At 32.6% G+C, this 23,103-nt stretch overlaps 1 protein-coding gene and 1 long non-coding RNA gene across 3 annotated transcripts in view; one reads left to right on the forward strand and one right to left on the reverse strand.

Moving 5' to 3' along the window:
* Positions 1-20,536, reverse strand: part of LOC147840666 (uncharacterized) — a 29,124-nt gene extending 8,588 nt beyond the window's left edge. Inside the window, exons 1-3 of one of the 2 annotated variants that reach the window (XR_015509678.1) lie at positions 20,000-20,536; positions 13,322-13,464; positions 4,515-4,651 (exon numbers count right to left, since the gene is read on the reverse strand). This is a non-coding gene — a long non-coding RNA (uncharacterized LOC147840666). The remainder of the gene's footprint in view (positions 1-4,514; positions 4,652-13,321; positions 13,465-19,999) is intronic. The other variant, XR_015509679.1, reaches the window with a different exon arrangement.
* dclk1b (doublecortin-like kinase 1b) lies at positions 1,944-9,634 on the forward strand. The gene is given in 5 exon segments (NM_001127474.1): positions 1,944-2,030; positions 4,572-4,666; positions 7,125-7,212; positions 7,500-7,669; positions 8,561-9,634. Coding segments are annotated over 5 exon segments (585 nt in total). The 5' UTR covers positions 1,944-1,975; the 3' UTR covers positions 8,738-9,634.
* Positions 20,537-23,103: the final 2,567 nt, after the last annotated feature.

The following is a 23,103-nucleotide window of genomic DNA, read 5'->3' on the forward strand; positions in this document are numbered from 1 at the left end:
ACAGAGGCTTCATGCTTAAAAAGGCAGATTACACACAATTCATTTAAATTCAGTTTACTTTAAATAGTAGCTATATTTCCTCAGTAACTGGCTCATTTCTTTTAATTCTACGTAGCACAGTATGTTTATCTATTTGTTTATTGGATAAACACATTTGAATCTATTTGCATTATTATCCATTTATCCATTATTATACAATGCATTTCTTTGCATTATTAGCAATAAAATATATTTTTTCTATTAAAATTTTTTATCAAAAAGAAATTCTATTTAAAAAGTTCTCAACATTACACTCAAAATAAAAAAAATAAAAATAAATAAAAATAAATAAATAAATGTGTTAGTTTGACTGGTGTCCTTTTTCCTCAAAACTATAGCAGTCACTGTGTGTTTTTTACATCTTTCAAAATGGTTCCATCTTTTTCCATATTGAGTATAATAAAAATACGTTTATTATTACTTTATAATAATCTCTCATTCTTGGTAGATGCTCTAACTGCTTTCTGTTAAAAAAACTGTTAACTGTTTACTGTTTGCTTGTGAAATGCTCAGATTTCCACTTACACTTACTTTACGTCATGTAAATAGCAAATGCGCAACGCTCTTAAAGGGAATGGGAGATGAGACTCTGATTGGTTTATTCTCAAAAACACATATAACTCATTAAGAAAATAAACTCAACCCTTTTAGACCATGCGCCACGGCGCAAAGCGGATTTTCCCGTCCTTAAATAAGCAAAAATGCATTCTGACATGCCTTGAAAGTGTTTGCGCCTCCGTTTTGCGCTTTGCGCATGGACCATCAAAATAAAGCCCATACACTATAGCCAATTTAGTTTATTCAATTTACCTATAGTGCATGACTTTGGACTGTGAGGAAAACCAGAGCACCCAGAGGAAACTCCCACCAAAACGGGGAGAACATGCTAACTCCACACAGAAATGCCAACTGACACAGCTGGGACTCGAACCAGCAACCTTCTTTCTGTGAGGCGACATTGCTAACCACTGAGCCACCGTGTCATCAATATTTATTCATTCATTCATTCATTTTCTTTTCGGCTTATTCCCTTTATTAATCTGGGGTCGCCCTAGCGGCAACATATGTTTTATGCAGCGGATTCCCTTCCAGCTGCAACCCATCTCTGGAAATCACCGATATTTAAATAAATATAAGTGATTTCATTTAAATAAGTGTATATTTTACACACATTTAGCTACACAATAAATAGATGGATTGATGGGCTTAAAAATCTGTGTAAATCTGTTTCCTGTGTATTTCTGCGGGCACAGATTCAGAGTGGGCACAGAAACATAGAAACTATGCAAGTATGTAAAACCCAGTCCAGTTTGACAGCATCGTTCTTTGCCTCTGATTCATGTTTTCCACACACCAGTCGCATTTACTCACCCGAGTTTGTCGTCCGATAATCACACACATAATTAACTGCTGATCTGATAAAGTCCTAAAAAATCTGTTTTCCATCCCCAAAATAACAGGATGATGCATTCTCACTCGCCACATGTCGAATTATGTCAGGCTGTTACAGCGTAAATCGACAGATGGCAAGGGAGCTTGATATTCAGGATCACAAACACAGAACGACATCGATATCTGAGCCTGATATTACCTAATGCATTCTGAAAGCAATCATATGAGTGGCCGGATCTCTGAATCACAGCATAATCAAAGCTTCAGAGAGCTTTATTTGTGCTCGAGATGCTTCAGAAAGCTCCATGTTATCCACTCGGCAGCACTTTTACCGTACAGAAACATCTTCGCTCGGTGTTTTGCTGAGAGATTTTTTTACAGTCACCCACACAGACGCTGCTGCATCTATGGTATGGCATGTTTATGAGTGAGACTCCTCCCTGTGTGTCAGTAATGACGTCAGGTGTGCGCAGAAACACACTTCATACATCGTCTGCTGCTCTCCCACACTCATTCATACCCCAGCAGCTTCACACTAGACACTATGAGCGCAGGAGGAATTGCACTCTGCTCAGGCGGTCTGCTGCATGCTTTCGCAGGTAGGAGAAACCGCGCTTGTGCTGCAAATTGCTAATGATGAGAGTGTTTTTCTAGCTTGTGTTGAAGAATTATTATTTTTATTTCTCAAATTGTTGTTTAATATTTTTGCAGATGCGGAGAAATTTGATCTGTCTATCTCTATATAATCTTACAATAAATATATTAAAAATAAACAAAAAAAATATTACTTGTTATTTTAATAAATAAGATTTTAATTAGGTATAAAATTATTAGATTAAAAAAATTGTATATTTTATTCTTTTATAAAAAAAAAGTTTCATAATAATTATTTGCAGTGTTTGTTTCCTAATGTACTTTTAATATATGATTTCTATTTGGATCATTCGGTTGGCACGGATACACATGTACATGCAGTTTTTCCTTTTCACATTGTTAATTGAAGGGTTAATAATTATGCAGATGTGGAAAAATGTGATCATCTATCTCTGTACAATCTCACAATAAATGTTTGCAAATTGTTATATTATTATTATTATTAAAATTATTATTTAAAATTAATTGTATATGTGTATGTTATTATTAAATTATTATTTAAAATATATTGTATACCTGTATGTTATTCATTTATTTAAAAAAACAAAATAAAAACTTTTGCATAGTAATTATTTGCAGTGTTTGTTTCCCTAATGTATTAATAATAATTGATTTCTATTTGGATCATTCAGTTTGCATTGATACATACAGTTGAAGTCAGAATTCCCCATGAATGATTAACCCACTGTTGTTTTCCCTTAATTTCTGTTTAATGGAGAGAAGATTTTTCTAATCATAATAGTTTTAATACTCATTTCTAATAACTGATTTATTTTATCTTTGCCATGATGACAGTAAATAATATTGTACTAGATATTTTTCAAGACACTTCTAAACAGCTTAATGTGACATTTAAAGGCTTAACTAGGTTAATTAGGTTAACTAGGCAGGCTAGGGTAATTAGGCAAGTTATTGTACTGTATAACGATGGTTTGTTCTGTAGACTATCAAAACAACAAAAAAAACTTAAAGGGGCTAATAATATTGACCTTAAAATGGTGTTTAAAAAATGTAAAACGTATTGTAGCCGAAATAAAACAAGACTTTCTCCAGAAGAAATAATATTATCAGACATACTGTGAAAGTTTCCTTGCTCTGTTAAACATCATTTGGGAAATATTTAAAAAGAAAAAAAAAATCAGTGTGGGGCTAATAATTCTGACTTTAACTGTATATGTAATGTTTATTTTACACTATTGATTAAAGGGTTAATGTTTAGGCAGATAAGAAGAAATGTGAAAATCTGTTTATCTGTCTTTGTATAACCTATAAATAAATGTTTGCAAATAATAATAATAATAATTATTATTATTATTTAAATAAATCTGATTTTAATTAGGTATTATTAATTTAATATAGAACATAAAATTCATATGTTTTTCTTTTATTAAAAAAAAAACTGTTGCATAATAATTATTTGCAGAGTTTGTTTCCTAATGTATTAATAATGATTATTAATTGGATCATTTGGTTGGCACTGATACATATGTTCATGTAATTTTTATTTTCATATTGTTGATTAAAGGATTACTTTTTATGCAGATGTGGGGAAATGTGATAGGCTGTCTGTCTGATTTTTTTATCAGTAATCTAAAAATAAATGTTTGCAAAAAAATATTATTATTATTATTATTATTATTTGTTATTTAAATAAATATGATTTTAATTAGGTAATAAATTATATCAAATATGTTGCATATTTGTTTAAAATTATTTAATTATTTAAAATAAATTGTATACGTGTATGTTATTCATTTATTTAAAAAAAAAAAAACAGTTGCATAATAATTATTTGCAGTGTTTATTTCCCTATGGTATTAATAATGATTAATTTCTATTTGGATCATTCAGTTTGCATTGATACATATGTATATGTACATGTATATGTTTAATACCTTATGTTCTTATAATTAATTTAAAGAGAAGAAAATGCCTTGAGATGCAGCTTTTAAGGCTGTATATGTATATATAAAAATGTTTGTGTGTGTGTGTGTGTGTGTGTGTATAGAGATAGATAGATAGATAGATAGATAGATAGATAGATAGATAGATAGATAGATAGATAGATAGATAGATAGATAGATAGATAGATCGATAGATAGATAGATAGATAGATAGATAGATAAATAGATATTAATTTTAATTTTAATATATTTTTGTACTTTTTGTTTTCTAATTGTAGTCATTTCTATCTGCATTGTCTTCTATTATTCAGTTTGTATTATTGATTTCTTTATTCCTACATTGCTTGTATTTGTGTAAAATGCTTTGAGAAGCAGCTTTCAGAGAATACTGTACGTGTTTATAATTTCCTGGGCGAAAAGTGCAATTCAGTGTAAATTTAATATAAAAATATCTCAATTTCTTGATGCGTCATTTTTGGCTTGAAATATGACTAGAGCACTCTCAGTAAAATCTTTGACATTTACCAACTTGTCGTCCAGCGGATGTGAAGTAGCTGTGAGTTGTGCTCTTGTGTGTTTCAGCTAATGGAACAGCAGGCAGTCAGCTGTCCACGCCACGCTCAGGAAAATCTCCCAGTCCATCTCCAACCAGTCCAGCCAGTCTGAGAAGAAGAAGGGTGAGAGACATTCACATCTTCTGCATATTCTGTAAAGCCTTAAAAAACAACACGCGGTTAGACTAAGTGTTGTTGACTTTTTTTTATTTTAGCTTGTTTATACAGTTGAAGTCAGAATTGATTTCTTTCATCTTTGATATGATGACAGTACATAATGTTTGACTAGATATTTTTCAAGATACTAGTATTCAGCTTAAAGTACAGTTTAAAGGCTTAACTATGTTAACTAGGCAAGTTAGGGTAATTAGATTATCATTGTATAACAGTGGTTTGTTCTGTAGACAGTCAAAAAAAAAAAAAACAAAAAAAAAAAAAATATATATATATATATATATATATATATATATATATATATATATATATATATATATATATATATATATATTGTTTAGGAGGGCTAATAATATCGACCTTAAAATGGTTTAAAAAAATAAAAACTGCTTTAATTATAGCCAGACTAAAAGAAACAAGACTTTCTTGTGAATTTTTAGGATATACTGTGGAAAAATAGTAATGCTCAGTAAACATCATTTGGAAAATATTTTAAAAAGAAATTCACCGGAGCTAATAATTTTGACTTCAAATGTTTAATTTTCACTGCATCAAGCAAACCAAATCAAAGACTTTCATCCTTCTGATGGGTCATAATTGTATTTTAGGTGCTTTAATTTGTGAATGCAATGCTCAAACACACATGAACACATCCTACTGAATAATTGCATGTTCATCCGAAATGTTTCCTAGCAACATCAGACGAGCTTCTTGACCTGCTGTGTGTTGCTTCACTAGCTCAGTGATAGACAGTGACACTCAGTGATAGACTTAAAATCCTATATGCTTCTACAACATTACCATGATTGTCTGCTCTGCTAACTCTATTGTGTATGTGCTTGCATGTTACAAGTGCACTTGGATGTTGTGTTCACACAATGATAGATGTTTAAAAACAAATTTAATGCATGCTAATAAATACAGCAGTTTTATATTCTAAATTTAATAATAGTCAATAGACATCTGTCATTTTTATGTCATATTATGTTCTATTTATACAAGCTTTGCTTTTAACTGAATATTCCGTTTTTTAATGACAGGAATAAATTCCATAGAAATGCATTTTAAAATGTAAAACTTTTATTTTACAATTAAGCAATATAACTACACTCAAATATTTCAGCTCCTTATTTAAACTACTTATTTAAAATGAGCTGAAACAACACAACTCTTGAGTTTTTTTGGGACAGCTTAATTGTTTTATGTTCAATCAACTTAAAATTGTTAAAACCATTAAGTTAACTCCGATTTGCATTGGGATGACATGAAGGGATTGTGTGGAATGCTGCATTTTTACGGTGTAGTTTGGATTAAATAAATGCAGCTTTTGTAAACATACTTTAAGGATATTAAATAAGAAAAAAGATCCAATGCAAAATTATTCAATAAATTATTCAACAAATGTCAAAAAAGCCTTTTTAATTTGATATACACAACTGGTCTGGTAAAATATGTATTCTTTCCCACTTGATCTTGTGTTGAAATAAATAAGTGATGGTGTCAGTGAACGAAAGATCTCAGTTTCACCTCACCTGCTCTGCTCCAGTCCAAAATATTCTTACTGAACTAAATCTGTTTCCATAGAAACTGACCTTTTGTTTCCTCTGTAATACCTCTGCTCATTTTAACATGAAGCTCTTGATACAGACTACATTGAACATAGGAACTTATATAATCATTTGTTAAAAATCAAGTCTCTGCAGTCAAAAACACTACTGTCCTGGCCGTTTTGTGATTTTAGGCTTTTCATAAAGTGTTACTTTCTAAATCTAATGAAAAAGAAAATAAATTTCAAAAAACATATTTAAGGGTGTCTTTTATAGAAGTTTCAATATTTAACAAATATTTCTAAAGTCATAAATCTTCACTTCAGCAACACTCACATACACTAAACTTCATATTCATATCTATATTCTATAGGTTTTGACAGAGGGATTTGTCCATACAAACAGTATTTTACCACAATATTTACAGCATTTTATTTGACATGCTGTCTCCTCAGTAAAAACATTAGGCTCTGATTTGACAAAAAAAAAGAAAAACAAAAGAAGAGAAGAGAAGCAAGAATTTTATCCTAGAGTTAGGATATCTGTGATAATTATTTATGCATAATTATTTAAATAATGTCAGATTGGCATATTTAAACAGAGTTTTAGAAAACTGGTTACACACACACACACACACACACACACACACACACACACTCAAAAAAAAAATGTTTGCGATTCTTAATGTAATTAACCAACTTTGTAAATATGGTGATAAATATTAGTTAATTTTTACCCTATTCACCTGCAGTGTCTTGCCTTAAAATATAATGACGATAGTGTACATGTACTTTATATCAACATACTCCATCAATTAAAAGCTGTAATATGTGTGTCTCTCATGTTGAACTCACTAACAGGGCTCTCAGCACAGTGGCTCATCTTTGTCTCTGGCCTCCACCAAAGTGTGCAGCTCCATGGATGAGGGCGACGGGCCAGGCAGTGAAGGTGAGGAACCCTGGAGTTCTGACAAATAATTATAATTTATGTTTTATAATTGGAATATTTCATCTCACACACAAAAAAATTGCGTTTGCTGTTTAAAAACTACTTATTTAAAATGAACCGAAATGACATAATTCTTGAGTTTTTTTTACTTAACGTAATTGTTTTATGTTCAATCCACTTAAATTTGTTAAAACTAATAAGTTAACTTAATTCCGTCGTGTTGCCCCAGCACAAATCGATTGTGTGGAACCCAGAGTTTGTTTTACAGTGCATCTCTTTCATTCTAGCTGAGCTGACGGAGGATTGTCCTCAGGTTCCTGCTTCCATTGCTGAGAGGTACAAGGTGGGACGGATGATCGGTGACGGGAACTTTGCCGTGGTACGCGAGTGTGTGGAGAGATCCAGCGGCCGAGAGTATGCTCTAAAGATCATCAACAAAAGCAAATGCAGAGGGAAGGTGAGATCATGCTTGAAGAATTTTTCACACCAAAAGTAAAATTTGCTAGCAGTTTTTTCAACCTTAAGCTGCCCAAGATGTAGGTTCTTTTCCAGTAGAACAATAAAGAATATTTTTAGCGGAAACTCATAAAATGCATGTCAGTGGTTGATATTTTGAGAGTCAAAAAAACTAAACATAATATACAAACAAAACAAAATGATTACTCATGGTTTGTGATGATCAGGGCCGGATTAACGTAAGGGCTAGGTGGGACTGAAGCCCCAGGGCCCACGGAAGAAGGGGGCCCTTAATTGGCTGAAGAATTAATTTGCGCTATGAAACGCCTCTTTGCGTTATGCTTTCTCTTGTCGATAATATGAAGTATTCCTTTCGGTTCACTGCTGTTCAAAAACAGTGATATTGGTGCTAAACTGAAACTCAGAGTGGCTGTAGCCCAATTAGAATATTAATTAGCCCTGTTTTAGTCAGGTGATCAGATGTCCCAATTTTACCAGGACAGTCCCTTATTTCTGCACTACGGTGAGAACCGTCCAGTCAAAGATAGGATATTCAAGTTCGTCTGGAACAAAAAATAAGATTCAAAAAGTCTTTATCATTGATACACTTGCACATGTAGTAACAGAAGCTGGGATAGGTTAAATCATACTGAATGGACTCATAGCTGAAGCGATGTCTCAGCCACGTGGCGGTTACAGCTGGAGTCAAACCGGCGCGCGCCCACAAAATCCTTTGTGGACAGAGACAGAGTACGAACAAATCAAATAGCCTGCACAAGCAGTTACATACATATATATTACATACGGAATACATATATATATATATATATTTTTTTTTTCCAATTCAATTCACCTTTATTTCAGGATTATCTGTATTTGTCTGTGCTCACAGGAACACATGATCCAGAATGAGGTGTCGATTCTTCGGAAAGTGAAGCATCCTAATATTGTTCTGCTGATTGAAGAAATGGACACATACAGTGAGCTCTACATGGTCATGGAGTTGGTCAAGGTGAAACAGTTGACCTTTATACAGACAATCATGACTGTAGTTACTTTGACCCTATAATTCAATTTATGAAAACCCCAAAAATATTCCTGTATGGGTTTTGTAAGGGTTAGGTTATGGCAAGGTTGATTATTTCAAGCATGATATGATTTACAGTAATTGAGCACAGTGCCATTTTCCATTATTCAGTGCATTAGTGTGATATGAGCAGAAGACCAGGCTTAAACCAGCCAAAGTACAACGACAAATATGTTTAACTATTGTTTCGATTTTCATCCATGTTTAAGACTGAATTAAGGACTGCAAAAGAATGAAGCTTTGTAAATGGCATTAAAATAGACTTATACTTTAAATTGTCATGAGATCTTATAATATTGGTACTGGGTTTTTCAAGACTTGCTCATTGAAAATATGTGCTTCAGTCCTTATTATTGTGAATCTGCAAAAATATTTTTCAACATATGTTTAACTGCCGATCGGAAATACACACAGTTGAAGTCTAAAAGATTAGGTCCCCGTTTATTTTTTCCCCAATTTCAGTTTAACGGAGAGAAGATTTTGTTTCAACACATTTCTAAACAAAATAGTTTTAATAATTTATTTCTAATAACTGATTTATTTTATCTTTGCCATTAGGACAGTAAATAATATTTAATAAGACACTTCTAAACAGCTTAAAGTGACATTCAGAGACTTCACTAGGGTAATTAGGCAAGTTATGGTAATTAGGCAAGTCATTGTATAAAGATGGTTTGTTCTGTAGATTATTGAAAAAAAATAGCTCAAAGGGGCTAATAATTTTGTTGTTAAAATGTTTTTTAAAAAAAATTAAAACTACTTTTATTCTAGCCGAAATAACACAAATAAGACTTTCTCCAGAAGAAAAAAAAACATTATCAGACATACTGTGAAAATTCCCTTGCTCTGTTAAACACTGTTTAGAAAATATTTAAAAAAGAAAAAAAATCAAAGGAGGGCCAATAATTCTGACTTCAACTGTACCTCAGCCTGCATTTTTGCCAAAAAAAATAAAAATTGCTTTGCTTCGGGTACATTCCGTTACATGTTTCAGATGACAAATCCACAAGAGGGTGCTGGCTAAATCTTTAAGTTTTTATGTTTATGCAAGCTAGTATGATGCCAACAATTATGTATTGATGAATAATTGATTCTTTTTCTGAAGTTCTTTGCACAAAACCAAATAAATATTATTAAACTTATTGGCATTACATTTGCCTCACTTATGGACTTCCATTTGGAGACTTTTCATCCACTTTTTTGGTGTGGTCGGTTTGCTCAGTAGCTTAGTGCTCGGGCAGAGTGCTCTGGTTCAGTTCCAAAAAATGAAATTAAATCAATGTAAAATCAAGGTAAAATTATGTGGGCACAGTGCATGTTCTCTCTAATGTTTGCTTTTCAAAACACTATTGGTTGGGTTTTGGAAAGGGTTTAAGTCTAATTTGTACGACAAGCCCTGCCGCATCTCGTACAAAGACATGTATCTGATATGTACACTAAAACTTTTTTAGATTTGCAAAAATATTGCCAGCGCCCTCTAGTGGACTTGTCATCTGAAACATGCAAGGGAATGAACCTAAAGCAATGTAATTAACATTCTGCAAAAATGCAGGCCGAGCTATGTATTTTCAATTTACCTGGGCAGGTACTTTTGATTAGATTAATGCTGTCTTGATGAGCACAATCTACCACAGCAGAAAACAGATACAGAGTATAGGATTGACCATTTTAATTGATCTAGATGTTTCTGTGAAAGAGCAATCGATGTATGTGTGCATATACAGGGTGGTGATCTCTTTGATGCCATCACCTCCTCCAACAAATACACGGAGCGGGATGCCAGTGGGATGCTGTATAACCTGGTCAGCGCTATCAAATATCTACACAGCCTTAACATTGTTCACCGGGACATCAAACCTGAGAATCTCCTGGTGGGTGTTGCAGGAATACAGACAGAATTCTTTCACTATAAATCACACTATCAAAGTGTTACTTTCACAAATATACTGTAGCTTAGATTGACAATCACATTTGGGAGAAGCTGATTCCATGTTTTTAACATTGAATAAACTTTCTTAACGAAGCTTTAAAACATTATTAAGTGTCTTCAACAATAGTCTGAAAAACAAAAGAGCTTGTATGAAGACAATTGTTTCCTATCACACAATACATATCCTGTGAGTTGTGTAAAGCTTTTGACAGATAAGATTAATTCATACTGAAAATTGACTTTAAAGAAATTATGAATCTTTTTTTTAACCCGTTTCAACTAAAACAAATCGATCTCATTTGAACTTTTAACTTAAATTGTTACATTTTAATTATAATTAACTCAATTCTGATTTATATTAAATAATTATAATGTTTGTATTGAATACGTTGAGGAATTAGTATACACATATACTGTACATGCAAACATATGACTGAAACTATGTAAAAAAATACAGACATGAACCTAAAGATCTTTGATGATTATGACTCTAAATAGCAAGAGATTGAATAGATTGAATTTGTGTTACAGGTCTTTGAGCACCAGGATGGGAGCAAGTCTTTGAAACTGGGGGATTTTGGCTTGGCAACAATTGTGGACGGTCCGCTTTACACTATCTGTGGCACCCCAACCTATGTAGCTCCAGAGATCATTGCAGAGACTGGGTAAATCATATGCTATTCAAATATAGTAGTATTTACAGGAGAGTATATGAAAATCAGAGTAGTAAGGCAGCCACACATTACAACTCTTACCATAAAGATAACAGAGGAATGATGTAGTTTTAATAATATTAAGATTTACTTTTTAGGCTGATGACTGATTAAAACATTGACAGCCAATCAGAATCTTTCCAGCTTTAAAGAGCTTGAGCACTTAAAGTGACTGAAAACAATAATTGCAGAGTGCTTTGATTAAACAGAGCATGTTTATGAGTGGATTCTTTCTAGTTATCGTTCTTGGTGTGAATGGGCCATACCCATGGATTGTAATCTGACATCATTGTATGTTTTTCGCTCAATATTACAGGTATGGCTTGAAGGTTGATATCTGGGCGGCAGGGGTTATAACATATATACTGCTTTGTGGCTTCCCTCCGTTTCGTGGGTAAGTGCAACATTACTGTAAGTTAAGCATGCAATTTTATGGGCTTATTATGGATTTAATTTAGACAACTTTATATGTTGGAAAAACATCTCTTATGCTCACAAAAACTGAAATAACTAAAATTACAGTTTTCTTTTTTAATACAATAGTAATTTAGTGTTTAATTCCTAGGTTGAAAAAGTCATTTTTGTTTAACATGACACCAGTCTTCAGTGTCATGATTCTTCAGATATAATTTCCATTTATAATTGATGTTGAATACAGTCGTGCTGACTACTTTCACATGACTTTTTCTAATTATTATTAATTGCTCACAATAATAACCGAGCAGCAACTGTTTATTAAATATATTAAAACTGAAAAAAGGTACTTTAATATTTAAAAGCTGCAAAAAATCTTCAAATATCGTCAAATATTTCGCCAAACAGATCAGCCACTTTTGACGCTCATAAACAATCATAAAGTCCTCGTGCAGCCGAAATTAGGACGTTTGCTAAAGGTGCAGCTGTCGTGCAGTGAGGTGTTTGCGTCTTTAATAATCTACGACAGTTTGCTTTCATGAACAGTAAGAATGATTAATAAATTCATATCAAACAGTCCTTTAAAAGTTACGTCTGGTCTTTAGTTTCAGGCTAAGGCGTGCTTTGCATTCACACTACAAGCACACCGCACCTGAGCCCAAGTGAACCACGCTCAGGCACACCTCTTCCTAGCGGGTCAGGGCCGGCCAACTGAACTGTGCCTAAGCCCGATTCAGACACAATTCTCAAAACAATCCAGGAAATGGGCCTGGGCACGGTTTGCATAGCATAGTGTGAGTGCACCCTTATACAGGGCTAAACTCAAATGATTTTTTCTAATGCCCAGTTGGGCCAAATGTAACTATTTTTAGCAACATACTTTAATGTGTCAAAGCAAGAAAACTTTATTTGTATACGCGTTTTTCCACATATTTTAGTTTTGACAAAAAAAAATGACTAATTTAACATTGTTAAAAGTATATGTATCGTGGAGACAATTACAGTAATAATTGAATATAAATATTTGTTGGCTTTTGGTCCAAATTGATTGATTATAACTTCTATTCAACCTTCTGTAATAAGTCCTTAAGTTTCATGCCTATTTATAAATATTATGTCTACTACCTCTCACTTACCTAAAATATTTCTCACAGCTATTGTAAATTGCATCTCTTTGCAATAAAAAAACTTAAACATACACTTAAAAATATATATATGAAGGTATTATTAAGTAGGATTGTTGGTGATTGTAGTGATGCCAGCCTGATTGTGTAGCTTTACTTGGGCAGAGGAAAATTATGAGCTCTTAAAAAATTATTTAACACACATAACACAATATTTCCGTGAATTTAAGACTTTTTAAGGCCTAAAGTTTTAGGACACCGTTTCCTCTGTAATGCCTTACTCCCTCTAGTGGCTCTGTTCAATATTGCTTCTGAGCACATGCTGCTGTACATTCAGTTCTTTTAGCAATAGCATATGAAATATTCATCATGAAAATGAACATACCATTTGTATATCTGTTTTTTTAAGGAGCACAGATGACCAGGAGGCTCTTTTTGACCAGATTCAGATGGGACAGCTGGACTTCCCTGCTCAGTATTGGGACAATGTGTCTGACTCTGCAAAGGCCAGTATGCAAAAAGAAAGTTCTGGAAAGAAAAAACAAAACAAAAAAAATAAAATCTCACTCTCTTTCTGCCTTACATTCTCTCTCTACAGGCTCTTATTACCGGCATGCTGCAGGTAGAGGTGGAGCAGAGATACACAGCTCTACAGGTGCTGGACCATCCCTGGGTCAATGTAAGACTTCTTCTGTTTATATCTTGTTTTTGGCATCACTAAGAAACCTGAAGAACCTCCAATATTCACAGAAACTTTACATTCCACACTGTATACAAGCGATTAGTTAATGTACCTTGAATTTACTTAAAGTGAGTAAACCCATTGTAACTTGCAACTGTTATGTTGACTTATTTTTTTATGATAATGCACATATTTTATTTACTTAATAATTGTAAGGCAACATTTTTACTCTTTTTTTTTTCAAAGTAAAAGCCAGTTTATTCAAGTAAAATTAACAAATCATTTTTTTTTTTACAGTACACAACAGGTTCATTAGATTTTTAAACCGTTCTTCACACAAATGTAATTTAAACAGCCGTTACTTTTAGGAACTCATTATTTCAAAGGAACTCAAAATGATTATTCTGTGGATTCACTGTATTTGTTAAATCTTTACATTTATGAGTTTATTCTGAAACTGTTAGGACTGACACATGGCGGTTATGTTTCTGCTCTGTTTCAGGATGACAGGCTGTGTGAGAATGAGCACCAGTTGTCTGTGGCTGGCAAGATTAAGAAACATTTCAACATGAGCCTAAAGCCCAACAACACCACCGCAGGAGCCACTATCATAGCAGTAAGAGTCAAATATATATGTCTTATTATTTATTATCCATATTACTTAAAGCCAATATTCTCCACTCAAGCAGTGGTGCACAGACAATGGCTTCATAATCAGACTTAAAGGGAAAGTTCACCAAAAGATGAACATTTACTCTCTATTTACTCACTCTCAAATACTTCCATAGATTCTTCATTCAGTTGAAGACAAAATAAGATATTTTGAAAAATGTTGAAAACCTGTAAACATTGACTTCCATAGTAGGAAAAATGGTCACACTTGATTTTGATGGACTGTTTGTTACATTGCATCTACATGTCAACTAATTCTCATTAGATTATGAGTAGACTGTTAGGTCGGGGTTTGGGTTAGTGTAAGTTGACATGTATTTGCAAATTTTCTTATAGTCAGTTAAATGTCTGTTGAAAGAGCAATATCAACATATACAGTATTAAGTAGATAGTCTATTAATACCCAAATGGACCATCAAAATAAAGTGTTACCGAAAAAGAAAAATTATAGGAGTCAATGGTTACAGGTTTCCAACATTTAAAAATATTAATATATATATATATATATATATATATATATATATATATATATATATATATATATATATATATATATATATATATATATATATACAGTATATTTTATTAAATGGGTTTATGACAAGTGAAGGGTGATAACAATAAATGATGGCAGAATTTTCATTTTTGGGTGAACTGTCCTTTTAAACTTTATTTATGAATGGCGATATCATGTCTATTAACTTTTCACGATGCATTGTGTTTGGCATTAAAGCATGAGAATGGCTGGACTGTGTTTTCCCTTTGTTCAGGAAAAAGTACTTTTCTCAGAGAGAATGAATGACTTCATGATAAGTTATCTTTAACGCATAAAGTCATAATTTAATAAAAAATGTAAATGTACTGTTAATTTAATCAACCTCAGATGAAGGTCATTATTTTTCTGCAGTAGAATATTAAAGAGGATGTTTAGCTGAAAAGTGTGGTCTTGGTTCACATTATAAAATTTAAATGTATGACCAGCAGTAATGGGTATTTATTCTGTTGTGCCTGTATATTTGTTTTTGATTCTCAAAATTCTGTTACCCATAGACTTGGATTTTATGAATCACCAAGGACAACAGTTTGAGCTAAACATCATGAGGAAATGGACAGCAAATTTTCAATTTTGAGTAAACAACCATTATCTGCAGATTGATGTGCTCTGAGGAAAAGTACTGTCTGTAAATGTTCTCAGTGGTATTGAGAGATATGCTGGAGGTTGTTGTGATGTTATCGGTTGACTCATCCATCAGCGCTCTTTTCCCCTGGCAGACTCCATCCTCCTGCTTTCTTCTGGCTGTGGCATCTCTTATCTCTTCCTCTGATTCTGCCTCCTGCTTTTATGACTGTCAGCACTGTTGTCAGGGACTCAATCAAATTAGAAATTCAAGATAATGCTATTTTTATATTTTATTTAAATTTTTATATTTTATTATACTTTTTTGTTTGTGAAGGACATTTCACATCATAACATCCATATGTAAACTATATATATATATATATATATATATATATATATATATATATATATATATATATATATATATATATATATATATATATCATAAAGGGGCTAATAATTTTGACCTTAAAATTGGTTTTAAAATATTAAAAACTGCTTTTATTCAAGCTGAAATAAAACATAAGACTTTCTCCAGAAGATAAAAATATTATCAGACATACTTTGAAAATTTCCTTGCTATGTTAAACAGAATTTGGAAAATATTTAAAAAAGAAAATTTTTCCGATTTTTCATTTGTAATCATTTAAAATGTAATACAATATTGAATTATCCCTTTGTACATATTTAAATAAATACAGGCCAAAGCAATATGTTTCATTTGATATATGTGCAATATCACATCTGTTACACTGACAAGTGACAGTGGATCGTTTCACCCATATTTTGACAATTAATTTTCCAAAAAAACATTTTAATCATTCAAGCAGACACTTTTGCTTTTGTAATAATATGTTATATTGATATTTGATGCATATAAAACTATTATATTTTATTTCTGATGCAATGCAAATTTAATGTATCGCAAACACCAAAATGAGATGTCTTGTAAATTTTTTTTTAAATAATTTTTTTTTTTTTTACCTTTGGGGTCAATGGGATAATAATTGAAAATATAATAGTGCCATAATATTTATTGTTTAAAAAAACCAAGTACAGCTTGTATAGTAATTATTACAATATTATGTTCCTGTTTTCTATTTTTATAGATTAAAAAAAAAAATTACTCCAGTCTTCAGTGTCACATGATATTTCATGCTGCTCAAGAAACTTTTATTATTATTATTATTATTATTATTATTATTATTATTATTATTAAAAGAATTATTAATGTTTAATATATTTTAATATTTAGTATAGAACAGTTGATATGCTTAATATTTTTTATGTCTTACTGACCCATACATTTTGATTTTTTAGCACATTTCTTTGCATGTTTACAGTTTCATTAGCCTTATTCAAATCATTTTTATTTCCTAGACCAAAATGTATATGTAGAACTGTTTTTTTTTTACTAAAAGTAATAATAAGAACTGGTATGATATGTTATCCTAAAACTCCTTCTAAATGCAATTGAACAGCACATCACGGCTCAAAGCTTGTGCTGTTCTTCCCGGTGAAAGTAAAAATCTGATGTGTTGAGTTGCCCTCATTTCTCTCTGCTCAGCTGGACGAGGGGTTTTCCATCAAGCGTTCAGAGTCTTTGGACTGCGACCCAGACCCAGGGCTGTGTTGGATAAGGTATGAGCGGTGTGTCAATGGCAGCGTGCTGGCAGTCTCCATAGTCATTCCCTTCCACACTGGCCTCTTGCTGTGTCAAGTGCTGCTTTTTTTTGCTATTTCTGCTTCTCACTTCATGCCTTTTGCTTTCCTGGTGGTGCTTTGCTGAATTCTGTTTGTCAGTGCTTCACTTTGGCCTTTCTTTGCTCTGTATTGTTGTTTAGTGGCGTTCATTCATGCCATTGAGAAGCGTGGACGGATGAAGTGTGTATTTTTGTTTTACCCAGCATGCATGGCACTGCTGGTTATGGGTTTTTTACACTGGCTTGAATGTTTTGTTACAGTATATACTGCAGTTTACATCCGAACACATTCAAAATGTTTGATGTGCACACATCACATTTGTGCTAAAGTTGCAGAAACTAATAATCACTAATCACAAAAAACATCAATAACGCAAACATAAAGAATTGTTGGATATCATGTGAGCATTCAATACCTATATATTTTAGGAGAAAATAAATGATTTGTGACTTTTTTTATGAGACTTTCTGTTTCAAATAAAATAAAATTATTTTTTAGCATGTGATGCGCTTTTGCAGGTTATCAGCTAGGTTTTGCAGTTTGTACTAATTGTTTTAAGAAATGCATTAACTGTTGTGCAGAAATGCACTGGTGTTGTGAGAAACGCACCAAAGCGACTGAGAAAATCTGTAATTTGCTATGAAGAAAAGGAAATAATTTTTTGCATGCTGATTTATGTGAAATGGTGAATATAGGTCTATAATCACCTTGCAATATTGAAGTTATAGCTTTTTTGCTTTGTGTATAGGCTATTCAGTTCATAAGAGCAGTTCAATCTTTTATGAAGTTTGCTGTATAAAAATTTAACAATTTAAAATATGTATGATTATCGGCCTATACATATCGGCTATCGGCCTCCAAGTCTGAAGAATTATCGGTTATCGGTATCGGCCAAAAAATCCATTTCGGTGCATCCCTAAAATTAAATATTGTTCTTTGAAGTTTCTATGTAGTAAAATAATGCTGAAAAAACCATCACAGTTTGGACCAAATTAAGCAGCTCATTAGAGTAACAAATCAGCCTATTAGTTTCTGAAAGGTTCTCTCTCTCTCTCTCTCTCTCTCTCTCTCTCTCTCTCTCTCTCTCTCTCTCTCTCTCTCTCTCTCTCTATATATATATATATATATTTTTTTTTTTTTTTTTATTGCGTGTGTATGTGTGCATTTTATATATGAAACATCAATCTGAGATTAATAATTTGTTTTTGTTTTTTATAAAAACATTTTTATTGTGTTTTTGACAAAACATAGTACATTACACTGCAAGTATTCAGTAACTAAAGTATTTTCGTTTTGTTTTTTTCCCTTTTTTTAACCACAAATTAACTCGAGACAGGAACAAAAAAACATAAAACAGAATTTAAAAAAGAAAAAAAAAATGTAAATAAAAAAAATTAAATAAATCAATTAAATTAAATAAAACCTATCTGGGATAGTTATATTTTTTTGTAATTCTTAAATAATAATTAAAACATTACATATTTTTTAAGTGTGTGCGTGTGCATTGTATATGTATTAATATTCATTCTTTCATTCATTTTCTTTTCGGCTTAGTCCCGTTATTAATCCGGGGTCGCCACAGCGGAATGAACCGCTAACTTATCCAGCATGTGTTGTACGCAACGGATGCCCTTACAATAATAAAAATAATAAAAATAGGATAAAGTAAAACAGTAGCTTTTTTTTTACTGATTACTTTTTTACTTATTGCACAATCCATCAGGAACATACTGTATATATAACAACACAATATAAAAGGTGAACATAAAAAAACTAATGTTAAAATAAAGAAAAATAAATAAGTAAAAGAGTAAAATCCACAAAGTATATGTACAACAGTTCTACATCCAATGATTTTAAGAATTAACACAGAAATCAAAATAAAACTATTATAGTAACTGATACATATCTCAAATTTTTTGCTTTTCAACAATTTAACAGTTGAAATAAAAAATCTAAATCGATACAAAAAACTGTTAGTGTGAGAGATGACTTAACAAATATCTGTTTTGTATGTGAAATTTTGCCAATAAAAATAAAGAGATTAACAATATATTTAGGACATTGTTGGATTTGTTTTCATAATGAAAAAAATATATTTTAATGTAAAATATTAACTAAGTTTTGTCATTTAAAAAAATAATAATTTCTAGATCCTTTCAGAAACTGTTTACAACATTGCATTCAAAAGTAAATGATTTCAATGCTTTGATTATAAAGATTTAATTACGTAAATTGGATGTAGTATTTTAAAATGAACTTCTTTAATTTTAATTTTAATTATAGTTCCAGAAAGATTTGCCTCTGAGTAATTATTTTTCTTCTGGAAAATATTATGATTGTAAAAACAATTTATTAATTAACTCAATATTTGAACTGTAATATTTTTACTTAAACTTGTTTTAGGTGTGTGCGTGACATGATTTCCCCCCACTTTCCACACCACTGTTCATTTTTTATTTGAAGAGACAGATTTAGTTGTCCTGCGGTGCCACTTAAGTATGTAATCCACACACAAGTGAAACCCTGTTGTCAATCATTGACTGTAATTGGGGTAAAATTGGTTTTATGTTCACACATCCAGACTTTCTCCTTAATTATATAATTTCAGAAACATGTTCTTTGCAAATACTAATTAGTGAAATCATATTAGCAGCCACTGACTATCAGATTACAACATTCTTTACATTTAAATAAATAGGGGTATTGTTGTTTTGAAGTCATTCTTACATGTGATTTCAGACCCAATATTCAAAGTGCCGTAATAAACAATGTTTATTTTATAATAGTTTTTTATTATTATTATTAACAATGCTTGAACAATAAAAGAAAGGCATTAATAGGCTTATCACTGAACGAATGTGAAAATATAAAACCCACTTTACCTTAATTTGACTGCTCTGCTCTCGTGTCCTTCAGAGCACCCCTCTTGATAAGGAGAGGCAGGTTTTCAGACGAAGACGCCACCAGGATGTGAAAGCCTCCACAGGCCGCGGCACTCAGAGCTCCTTCTCCACCGGCCCGACTCTCTCCCCGGCAGACTTCACCTCAGAGTCCGAGGACATCTCACCAAGCTCCGCCGACACCGTTCGCTCGCCCACATCACCGTTTTAAAGCCACAATTGCTCCTGACTGCAATTCTTGGGAAAATGTCTAGAAATGAAAGGTAACTAAACTGACTCGAGAATAGCGAAAACTAAAGGCTGAGTCGATTTTTTTCTCTGTTTTTATTCTGTGACGGTAGCACATCTACAGAGGTGTACGAAATAATCTCACACTCTAAGCAGTTTTCAGACTTTTTGAACGTTTTCTCCTCATCATAACTACATGTTTGGTGCTACTGTATACAATATGAGGTTTTGTGTTAAGACCATGTTCAAATCTGCCTTTCTACTGTAGTACTGTAGTAAACAGAGTCTTTTCCGCCCTCTAGTGTTTGACAGGGAGAAATGCAGCCACACATACAGCTATGGAACACAAGCAGAACACTTGGAAATACTCAGTTTCTCTGGATTTATTTATTAGATAGATTGAGTAAAATGTTAATTTTGATTTATTATATAAAAGTGTGATTTTTCATCCAAATTTCAAATAAAAATGTGTTCTTTTAGAGCAACCCCCCTAACCCCCCCAATAAATACATAAATAAATAAATAAATAAAATAAAAAATAAAAATGACAATTGGTCAGATTAATAAATAAAATATTTAAATGACAATTAGTCAGATAAATAAATAAATAAATAAATAAACAAAAAAATGTATTAATTAAAATTAATTAATTAATTAATACATGACAATTGGTCAGATAAACCTCCCCCCAAAATAAAGTAAATAAACAAATAGAAAATAAAAATGACAATTGGTCAGATAAATAAATAAATGACAAATGGTCAGATAAATAAATAATAAACAAATAAATAAATAAATGACAAATTGGTCAGATAAATAAATAAATTAATTAATTAATTTAAAAAATGACAATTGGTCAGATTTCAGTGTGGAGTTTGCATGTTATCCCTGTGGTGCTCTGGTTTCCCCCACAGTCCAAAGACATGCGTTATAGGTGAATGGAATAAACTAAATTGGCCGTGGTGTATGTGTGTGAATGAGTGTGTATAGATGTTTCCCCATACTGGATTGCAGCCTGAAGAGCATCCGCTGTGTAAAATGCTGGATAAGTTGGCGGTTCATTCCGCCCTGTTGAACCCTAATGATTGAAGGGACTAAGCTGAAGGGAATTGAATGAATGCCAATGTTTTAACTTCAGAAAAGTTAAGAATTCAATATCTCCTTTCACAACAAATAAAAGCCTTTTTTATTCTGACCAGTTCTCCTAATTTATTTATTTATAAATCTTTTCAAAGGTTACCTTTATATAAATAATAATAAAAGCTTTACTTAAACCCACATCTAATAAATCCAGAAAAACTAAACATTTTGAAGTGGTCTTTTAATTTCCCCCATAGCTGTGTGTTTAATCCCCATTATAAACCTGTTTAGCATCTCTTCTCTCTTACAGTGAATCTTGTATGTGGGTTTTTACCTTTTTGTATGAACTTTGTATATTCAAACAACTTTCGTTTTGTACATTCCTTTCGACCTGAGGACTATATTTGCATATTTCAGCATTTCCTTTGGTTTCTGTGTTAGACATTAGAATGTTCTTTATAAAATGTGTGAACACTAGTTGAAGCTTTTTTAGCTGTGTGTGTGTGTGTGTGTGTCTGTAGGAATTCTTGTTTGATAATTGATGTTATGGGTGCGGATTTAACACGTGTGATGTTGAGTGACTGGAAATTTGTCAGTCGACGCAGCTGCTATAATCTCTTCGTCAATGAGTTTGGTTTTGTCGACTCATCATGAAGGCAAATAGATCGTACAGCTGCTTTCTGGAATTTTCTGCTGATGAGAAAACAGAATGTAGAGTGGTGGAATTGTTTATTTATAAAGTAATAAAGAGGATCCAGCAGGCAACTTGATGTCAAAATCATGACATCTATTTGACATCCACACGTTGGTCCTTTTGACCAGCAAAATAATTGTCACAAAGATGGCAGGGTGCTTCAGTGGTTAGGACTGTCGTCTCACAGCAAGGTTGCTGGTTGGTGTCACTGCTGGGCTAGTTGGCATTTCTGTGTGGAGTTTGCATGTTCTCCCTGCGTTCCCGTGGGTTTCCTCCGGGTGCTCCGGTTTCCCCCATAGTACAAAGACATGCGCTGTAGGTAAATTGAATAAACTAAATTGGCCGTTGTATATAAATGTGTGTATGGATGTCTCCCAGTACTGGGTTGTGGCTGGAAGGACATCCACTGCGTAAAGCATATACTGGAATAGTTGGCAGTTCATTCCACTGTGTAGACCTCTGAAATAGAGATTAAACTGAAGGAAAATGAATGAATGAATAAATGAATGATGTCACAAGAAGGATTATATTATAAGAAAAGTTTTATTCTTTGAAAACTTCTGTTCCAAATTACAAATGTACACTGGATTTATCATTTATTCATTTATTTTCTTGTCGGCTTAGTCCCTTTATTAATCCGGGGTTGCCAAAGCAGAATGAACCGCCAACTTATCCAGCACGTTTTTACGCAGCGGATGCCCTTCCAGCCGCAACTGATCTCTGGGAAACATCCACACACACACACACACACACACACGCACACGCACACACACGGAGCACCCGGAGGAAACCCACACGAAGGCAGGGAGAACATGCAAACTCCACACAGAAACGCCAACTGAGCCAAGGTTCGAACCAGCGACCTTCTTGCTGTGTGGCGACAACACTACCTACTGCGCCACTGCTTTGCCCTTACACTGGATTTAGTATTCTTGTAATGCGTGTAAACTACTTTGTGTCAAAATTACATCAAATTTACATCAATAAACATGTCAAAAATCGATTTTTGGCCTGTTTTTGACACCAGTGTTAGATGCCGATTTGATGTTGTTTTGACATTTAAGCAGAAATTTGACATCAAATT

Source organism: Danio rerio, chromosome 15, assembly GCF_052040795.2.
Source record: "Danio rerio strain M-AB ecotype USA chromosome 15, GRCz13ab, whole genome shotgun sequence".
Classification (NCBI taxonomy): Eukaryota; Metazoa; Chordata; class Actinopteri; order Cypriniformes; family Danionidae; genus Danio; species Danio rerio.